We start from the raw sequence: 9,685 nt of genomic DNA, 5'->3' as shown, positions 1-9,685 counted from the left end.
CATTGATGTGGATGTTGTTTAATGGTCTAGTGGTGAGGATTTTTGTTTTCTTTACATTGATATACAACCCATACTGAAGACTGTGGTCTTTGATCTACCTCAGTAAGTGTTTTAAGTCCTCTTCACTTTCAGCAAGCTAGGTTGTATCATCTGCATATCGCAGGTTGTTAATGAGTCTTGCTCCAATCCTGATGCTACATTTTTCTTCTGATAATCCAGCTTCTCAAACAATGTGCTCAGCATACAGGTTAAATAAGCACGGTGAAAGAATACAACCCTGGTGCACACCTTTCCCAATTTTAAGCCATTTGACGTTCCCTTGTTCTGTTTGAATAACTGCCTCTTAGTCTATGTACAGATTCCTCATAAGCACAAATCAGTGTTCAGGAATACTCATTGTCTGCAATGTTGTCCATAACTTGCCATGATCCATACAGTTGAAACCCTTTGCGTAGTCAATAAAGCATGGGTAAATATCTTTCTGTCTGATTCTCTTACTCCTTGCTGGCTTTGTTTTGTTGTTGTTGTTTTGTAATCTTTTGATTTTGCAGCTATCTTTTTGTTTATTCTCTCACCTCCTTTTTAGTTCTTGAGATTTCCAAAACCCCCTTGTCTCTCTGGAAGTACACTAGATGAAGAAGTAATGCTGTTTACACAAGGACTTTGCTGTCACTTTTGCCTGTCCCATCTATTGAAACCAGTGTCTGATTGAATAATTGATTCCCTTGATATACTCAGGCCTTGTAATTGTTTAGAGACAGAAAGCTAAGCTACTTAGAATGAACTAAAGATTCTATTTGGGAAGTTGTTTTGAAAGGGGAACGTTCTACGCTGGTCTCATGATCATTGCTCATTTTGTTTGCTTCTTCCTAGGGCGATGATCATGGTGATATTTGGGGGAAATGGGTGCATTGTACATACGAGGCTGTTTATGACACATGCTTTTATGTTGCACAGAGTTCTCTTTGGTGGAGAACAACACCAACCTGGCCTTTATGGTACCACACACATGCATGAAGCAGAAATACAGCAGCGATCTGGTCACAAGTCCTCCAGAGTTCCTTTGACACTGTCAACAAGTCTGTCTGTTAAGCCATCTCCAGTATCAGTGGATCATCTTCAGGAGCGGCCACAATGTCCTGGGGAGTTTATCCACTGGCTGCTGCTCTTACTTGAAGGACTCGGTAGTTTGGCTGTTGTTGCTCATGCTTTCTTTCAGGAAAGAGTTGCCCACTAAGAAATGTGCCAGAACTGTTCTCAAGAGATATGACCAACCGTCCATCACTGGGGTTTTGATAAACTTGGTCTTGAGTAGCTCATGAGTATGAAGTGAATATTAATTCAATTGGGAAAGAGTGATAAAAAACTCATTGAATTATTATCGGTGTGAAAGACATTTTTAAATCGCAGTTTTAAATAGAATGAATGAATAGGCAAGTGAGCAGATGCAGTGAACTGCATTATGAATTCTGTTAAATATGACACTGGTTTCAGAGTAACTATACTTTTATATGATGGGCCACTACCCTCAGAAGTGTAAGAAGATCAGGACACCATAGATTAAGACCAGCAAATCAGTCAACAAGTATCACTAGTAGGCTTCCAGTTCGTCTGTGCGTGTCTCTGCGGTGATACACTGTCATTTTCTCGTTAGGGTGCCTTCAAAACAAAGATCCAATCAAAACAGTGACTTGTGAATTGGATCAGTCCAATTCAAGCCAAGAGGTCAGCTTAGAAGCTTATGATAACTGTTTTTTGCCATTCCAAAGGAGGTAATCTTGCTAGATTTTGTGGAAGGTCACAGGACAATGAAAGGAAGACAGTTTAAGAAAAGGGAAAACTGCATTGGTGAGTAAAAGGCCAGGAATATTGCTTCAAGATTTTTTGTCCCATCATGACCATGACCCTGCACTTTCTTTGAGTGTAACAAGAGCTGATCTACAAGCATTTCATTAGGAAACATTGTCCCATCTACCCTCTAGCCCTTACCTTGCCTTTTCAGACTTCTTTGGCAACATTTTTTGCATAATGCAATATGTCATTTGATTTCATGACTGCTGTTGCCATGACGGTTGATTGTGGATCCAAGCAAAATGAAATCCTTGACAGTTTCAATGTTTTCTGTTTATCATGATGTTATTTAATGGTTCACGTGTGAGGATTTTTGTTTTCTTTTGTAATCCATATGGAGGTGGTAGTGGTGGTGGTAGTGTGCTGTGGAGTCAGTTCTGACTCATAGTGACCCTGTTTAGGTTTCCGAGGCTGTCAATCTTTACGGGAGCAGAAAGCCTCATCTTTCTCCCGTGGAACGGCTGGTAGCTCGAACTGCTGACCTTGAGGTTAGCAGCCCAACTCGTAACCATTATGCTACCAAAACTCATTTGTAATCCATATGTTGTTGTTGTTGTTAGGTGCCATTGAGTTGGTACCGACCCATAGCAACCTTATGCACAGCAGAACAAAACACTGCCCAATCCTGGGCCAACCTCGATGCTGCCACTTGGCCAATCCATCTCATTGGGTGTCTTTCTTATAATGAAGGCTATAGTCTTTGATATTCATCAGTAAGTACTTCAAGTTCTCTTCACTTCCAGCAAGCAAGATTGTATCCTAAGTGTCTTGCTTCCACCTTCTTCATATAATCCAGCTTCACAGACAGAAGGAAATGCTGCCAGGTCTTGTGCCATCCTCACTCTGTGTCAGTCCGTCTCATTGAGGGGATTCTTCTTTTTGTCTGATCTTGTACCTTGCCAAGCATGGTGTCCCATTCAAAATACGTGAGACAAAGTCACCATTCTCACTTCTAAGGACCATTCTGACTATACTGCTTACAAGACAAGATTATCTTGTTCTTACCAATATTCTTCGCCAACACCATAATTCAAGGACATCAATTCTTTTTCAGTCTTCCTCTTTCATTGTCTGGCTTTCACCTACATGGAGGCAACTGAAAATACCATGCCTTGGGTCTGGTTCTCAAAGTGACATCTTTGCTCTTTAACACTTTAAAGTGGTCTTCTGCAGCAGATTTGCCCAATACAATCTGTCGCTTAATTTCTTGACTGCTGCTTCCACGAACATTGATAGTGGACCCCAGTAAAGTAAAATCCTTGACACTTCAGTCTTTTTTATTTTTCATGATGTTGCTTACTGGTTCAGTTTTGAGGATTTTTTTTTTTTTAAACATCAAGTTGCAGTCCACACTGAAGGCCACATTCTTTGATCTTCATCATTAAGTGCTTCAAGTTCTGTTCACTTTGAACAAGCAAGATTGTGCCATCTGCATATCACAGGTTGTTAATGAGCCTTCTTCCAATCCTGATGCCACATTGTTCTTCATATAATCCAGCTTCACAGATAAAATTAGTATGGTGAAAGGACACAACCCTGACACATACATTTCCTGATTTGAAACTATTCACTATCCCCTTGTTCTGTTCAAACTCCTGTCTCTTGGTCTATGTAGAGGTTCCACATGAGCACAATAAATGTTCTGGAGTTCCCATTCTCTGCAGTGTTACCCATAGTTTATTATGATCTTCACAGTTAAATGACTTTGCATCAATAGAGCACAAATAAACATCTCTTGGGTTTTCTCTGCTTTCAGCCAAAATCAATGTGATGTCAGAAAAGATAGTCTTATTCCACATCCTCTTCTGAAGCTGGCTTGAACTTCTGGCAGCACCCTCTCGATGTACTGCTGCAACCATTTTTTAATTATCTTCAGCAAAATTTTATGTGTATATGATATTGTTTGATCATTTCCACATTATGTCGAATCACCTTTCTTTGGAATGAGCACATAAATATGTCTCTTTTCAAGTTGACTGACCAGGTAGCAGTTATCCACATTTCTTGGCATATACTAGTGAGTGCTTCCAATACCGAATCAATTTGTTGAACTATTTCAACTGGTGTTCCTTCAATTCCTGGAGCCTTGCTTTTCACCAGTGCCTTCAGCGCATCGTGAATTTCTTTAGTACCATTGATTCTTGATCATATGCTAGCTCTCAAAATGGTTGAATATCTACCATTTCTCTTTGGTGCGGTAGCTGTGTGTTCCTTCTGTCTTCTTTTGTTCATTCAAGATTCTGTCTATGGACCCGTCTAATAGTGAAAGTTGAAGCTTGAATTTTTTTTCCTTCAGTTCTTTGAGCTTGAGAAATTCTATGCATGTTCTTCCCTTTTTGTTTTCTCACTCCATTTCTTTGCATATTTCATTATAATACTTTGCATTGTTTTCTTTAGCTGTCCTTTGACATTTTCTGTTCAGTTCTTTTACTGCATTTCTTCTAGTCACTTTAGTCACAAGACCAAGTTTCCAGTTCTTTTCTGACATCCACTTCGGCATTTTCTTTGTTTCCTGAGGACTGTATTATGCCTGTTGATCTAGATGTCCCCTAAGACTGTGGTCCAAACAAAGTTCCTAAGTCCAGTGATTCATTCTCTCAAAGTGTTTGAATGTGACTAAGATGTTTTTATAACTTTACCCCTCTGCTCTACCGTATACATGGATATGTTTTCAGGACAGACAAGTACACATGTAGGAATATTCTCTGCCAAACTTGTATATACTGATGGGTGTGGTCCCAGTCACCTTCCCCTAATGGTTCAGTGTCCACCCATAGGTTAATACTTGTTATTACTGCTGTTGTAGGATTGTGTATGGGTGGCATCTGAAGTTCATGGAAAAGATTCCATCATCTGTTGAAGCCCCCCTTGTATGTAGTAGCATTGACCTTGGTTGGCTTTGGCTCTAGTGAACATCCCAGTGTCTTCCTTTGCCTTGATGATAACGTGCTGACTTCCCCCTTGTTTTCTACTGCCATTTCCTTCACCTCAGTTGACAGATGTCTCCTCTGCTTATAGCTCGTCCCTCTCTGCCCCTCCATCCTTGATAGGCACCTGAGAAATATTTCTCTCTGTGTATAAAACTTTTTACAAAAACCTTTGTTTAATACTGGTCTCATAAACTATTTCTCTTGGTGTGATTGACTTATTTTCCTGAGCATCAAGTCCCCAGGTTCATCTGTGTTGTGAGGTGTTTCATGGATCCATTGTTATTCTTTAATGTTGCATAACATAGCATACCATTGTGTGTTTGCACTGTAGTTTGTGGATCCATCTGTCCGTTGATGGGCATTAAGGTTGTGTCCACCTTTTTGCTAATTTCAGTAATAATTATGGGTGTACACATTCATGTCACAGCTCCTAATTCTCTGGGATATATACCTTACAGTGGGGTTGCTACATCACAGGGGATTTCTATTTCCAGCTTTTTAAGGAAGTACCATACTGTCTTCCACAATGGTGGTGGTGTTCTGTGTTTTAGACCTTTGATGTTATTGCTGGGGTGACATGATGACACATCATATCGGTGTGCATCTCTCCAATGGCTATCCTGGTGTGGCGCTGTGGGTTAATGCACTGGACTGCAAAGTCGATTTGAAATGCAAGGTCGGCAGTTCAAGCTCACCACCACTCACTCCTCAGAAACCCTATACTGGGTCACTATGCGTCGGAACCACCTCACCAGCACTTAACAACAACAGGCTTTGTATTTAGGTCTTTGATCCTCCTTGAGCCTAGTTTGCAAGCACTGTTTGTTGAGAGGTTGTCACTTGGCCATATCATGGGTTTGGGCTCTTGGTCAAAGAACAGCTGCTCCTAGGATGGTGCATGTTCTTCTGGGTTCCCAGTTCTGTTCCATTCATCGGTACCGCCACAGCTGGTTAGTGGGTTTTGACATTTGGAATGTAAGACTTCCTACTTGGTTATTCTTCTTTAATAGTGCTTTGCTTATCCAGGGTGTCTTTCCGTTCCATATAAAATTGGTGATTACTTTTTCCATCTCTTTAAAGAATGTTGATGGAATCTGGGTCTGGATTGCATTATATCTAGTATTTGGTAGTATTGACATTTTCACTAGATTGAATGAGGTAGCTTTTTTGTTGAGTCTCTTGGATTTTTTATGTATAGAATTATATCATCTGCAAATAGGAATTGTTTTACTTCTTTGCCAATTTGAATGCCTTTTATTTCCCTTTCTTGCCTTATTACCCTGGTTTAAGAGAAAGCTTATACATTTTCAATTCTCACCAAAATATGTTAAGTTTTTTAGTGAAGTAACAGATCTGTAGCCTTCACTATTGCTATAAGCTTTCAGTAATCAGAGGGCAATTTGTTTTGCACTCTAGTTAATTATGTCATTTTAAGGATTAAGGGATGTTGTTTCTCTCACAGTGCTGACACTTTCAAGTTGGACGATAAGGATTTGGGGCTGAACTAGCCTTAGAATAAAATATTTTTGTCGCTTTTTCCTCTCTGTTGTTTTCATGTGGAATTTCTGGCCCAGAGTTCCCATGGCGCCAAGGTGTGTTGGAGTCACCCTCAGATAGGGAAGCAATGTCTGGGGAGCCATGACCCGCATCAGCAATTCCTTCTGTCCTAGCTCCTGATGCCTCCGGATCCCTGGCTGCCCTCCCAGCTCTTGTGGAGGAAGAAACTCAGTTCAACGTTTACAACAGCCAAGCCTGGGATGGGTTATCTTCCTAAATTCAGATGCTGCTGTTGTTAAGTCCCATCAAGTCAGTTCTGACCCATAGTGACCTTGTATAGGGTTTCCAAGGAGCGACTGGTGAGGTTTGAACAGTAGACCTTGTAGTTAACAGTACCGTGCTTACCCTATAGCACCACACCAGAACTTCTAAGGGCAGATAGGCTCCTGTTAACAAGGCAAGGGTACAGGATCAATCCCCAGCTTGAAAAAAATGCAGGACAACTTCTTTCTCATTGACCATAGAATCTTGGTAGTTGGAACCAATCAGTTCATTCTTTGTCACTTTGACTTCCCCATCTTTAAACAGGCTGGGGAGAAAGTTGTTCTTGTCTTACAGGGGGCATTTGAGGTTCAATATTTGTAAGTTCCTTGAACTCTTTGTCTGGGCAACCTTGTAGAAGCACATTATCACCACGGGTTCTGAAGAAGGCTGTGTGGGAACTGTCATTGCTGATGGACACATCTTTCTTCTTGGCCCCTCTTTGCAGAACCCATACAGCAGTGAAAATAGCGCCGAGATACAGCGCACCAGTGATCCACGTCCTGGACGCCTCCAAGAGTGTGGTGGTGGTGAGTATGCGTGTGGCGCTTTGCACAGATACTTTGTGAAGAGAAACAGAGAGTGTTAAGGATTCAGGGTGTTGGTGAGGGTCTTCTGTGTATCTCTGCCCAATTTTGTTCCAACAACGGGAAACGCAGCCTCTGGCTGGTGCTGATACTATAGCAGTGCCCTGGGCTGCTGGAAGATGTGTGCTTCCAAATGCCGTCTCCTGAAGGAAGCCGTTGGCGGGGCAGGGTAGAGAAACAGGCCTGGTACCAAAAGAAACACTTTGGGCCTTAGAGATGAACTCTGTAACCCAGAAAGCTATTTCAGCCAGTTTACAAAAATTCACTTACTTGAGGCCACTGCCAGAGCTCAAAGAAATAGGGAAGGCTTTTAATGATCTATTTCTAGATAGAAAAACATTTAACCTATGGGTGAACCAGTTAGCCCTACCCAAAGATAGAAATAATTGCTAGCTATCCAAAACCCAGGATAATAATAAATTCTGTTTCTCAGTGAAAATAGTAAACGAATCAGTCAGGTATCTTGCCAGCTCTTTTCCTTCAGCAAAACCCAATTCCTAAAGCCTGCGTATTCTAGCTTATCATGTGTTTCCTTAGTGTCACTGAATAATAGACTATAACAGCTAATGGAAAGAAGCCTGTGGTTTCAAGTTTATTTAAATCAGAGACCCTTTTATTGAATTGAAGGGTCTTGCCTGGAAAGGTCAAAAAAGGTTCCAATAAGAGCCCAGCAGCTCCTTGTCCTCCATCCCACCTGGTGGTTGTGGTGGTGATGGGCCCCCGAGTCACTTCTGACTCATTGTGACCTGGTACAGGGTTTCCAAGGCTGTAAACGTCATCTTTCTCCCACGGAGCGGCTGACCTTACAGTTAGCAGCTCATGATCACTGTGCTTGCTGCCCGCGCTCTTTCGTCCCATTCCTGGTTCTCATCAAAAGCTCAATTTGAAAAGCACTGCTGTAGTGCAGAGTCTCTGAGGTGTGCAGACAGTTACTGAGTGCAACTTCCAACCAAATAATTGGAGGCGCATAGCCACCTAGCGACACCTAGGGAAAAAGTCCTGGTGACATGCTTGTGAACAGTCAGACATGAAGATCCCCATGGGCCACAATTGCACACCAACACACAAGCGCCCTGAGTCAGAACTCACTCCACATCAGTTGGATTGATTTGGATCTAGTCCACAGGTCACATTTTGTGGGTGAGAAGCCTCACTGACAGCCGAAACTACCGGGTGTAGTGTAGCACGGAGCCTGGAGTAGTGGCCACAGTCTGTGAACTCAACTGCTGTCACTTAGCAAGCATTTACAATGTGCCAGGTACTAGGCTAAGTCTTTATATGGGTTCTTTTGTTTAACCCTCAGAATCACTCCGTGACGTAGAACTATTATCGGAGCCGTTATAGAGATGAAATAAAAGGTTGAAAAGGTTTGTAAGTCTCCCGAGGGATGGGTGTGGGGTTTCAGTGCAGGTGGCCTGACTCTAAGCCACTTTAAACTTGCTCCAATTCATATTTAACAATCACCCTGTATTGTTTTGGCTGTGAAGTGCCCTCGAGTTTGTTCCAACTCCTAGTGACCCTGTATAGGGCTTCCTAGCGTCTATTTCCTTACAGGAACAGAAAGCCTCCTCTTTCTCCTTAGGAGTGGATTCAAACTGCAGACCTTGCCACCGGTGCGCATCCCCGTTATTTTAGAGAGTAAAAAGAGATCAGGCTGGAATCATAAAATGTCCACTTCACGTTTGCCATCGATAGAGACTAATGTACAAATAAATTTTTTTCTACTGAATTTTAAAACCATGTTTTAGAACTTAGTTTTGGACTGCAGCTCTTAGGAGTTTAGATCATGTCCATGACTGGGCCTCTTTTTACGGCCTGTTGGTGTTATTCAAATGCTTTCAGATGGCTCTGAACCTTTTTCCATTTGCAGACGAGGCTGTTGAGCCTCTTTAAACACCCAGCAACAGCAGTAACATTTTCCCTAGCTGGAACACACACGGAACTGGGAAGAAGGGCAAGTTCTTTCATTGCGCATGGGCAAGGACGAGGCTTTCTGGCTCGAGGCTGGTTACAGTTTGACCCAGGCTGGCAGCCGTCAATTTCGCTGTTTGTAGACTAAGATTGCCACTTTTAAAATTATGTAAAACTAAGTCCAGTGACCAATCATTTCGGTAGTTGCTAGAGACACTTATTAGGGGTAAATGGTGTCATTTGTTTACATTGGTTGTTGGTTTTGGTTTGATGTAGCTGTAGTGCACATGGGACAGGACCATTGCTTGGCTGGCTGTTTGATGTATCGGAAAAGATTCTGTGATGCCAGCAGCAGTTCAGGCCTGAAGCTCTCCCTTGCTTTCTTATTAAAAAACAAACAAAAAACAAGGTGATAATATTGAGCTCTTTTTATTCTGATCACTCCGAGAAGTAAAGATGTTGCCATGAAAAGTGTAAAAGGAGAAAATAATAGCTGTAGCACATCTCAGTGGTCTTCACTGGTATGGAAGTGGTGGTGAGTTTTAACAGTTTTGCAGAAGGATCATGCATGTTCACCACGTCAAAAAG

The 9,685-nt window shown here is 41.9% G+C and overlaps 1 protein-coding gene across 1 annotated transcript in view; it reads left to right on the top strand.

The window, feature by feature from the left end:
• Positions 1-9,685, top strand: part of MTR (5-methyltetrahydrofolate-homocysteine methyltransferase) — a 170,889-nt gene that overhangs the window by 141,028 nt on the left and 20,176 nt on the right. The window contains exon 24 of the mRNA XM_006872011.1: positions 7,048-7,129. Coding sequence (XP_006872073.1) covers positions 7,048-7,129 — 82 coding nt within the window. The remainder of the gene's footprint in view (positions 1-7,047; positions 7,130-9,685) is intronic.

This window comes from Chrysochloris asiatica, unplaced genomic scaffold (assembly GCF_000296735.1).
Source record: "Chrysochloris asiatica unplaced genomic scaffold, ChrAsi1.0 scaffold00179, whole genome shotgun sequence".
In the NCBI taxonomy this organism is placed as follows: domain Eukaryota; kingdom Metazoa; phylum Chordata; class Mammalia; order Afrosoricida; family Chrysochloridae; genus Chrysochloris; species Chrysochloris asiatica.
The sequence above is the reverse complement of the archived record's forward strand: the minus strand, read 5'-3'. Positions and strand labels throughout refer to the sequence as shown.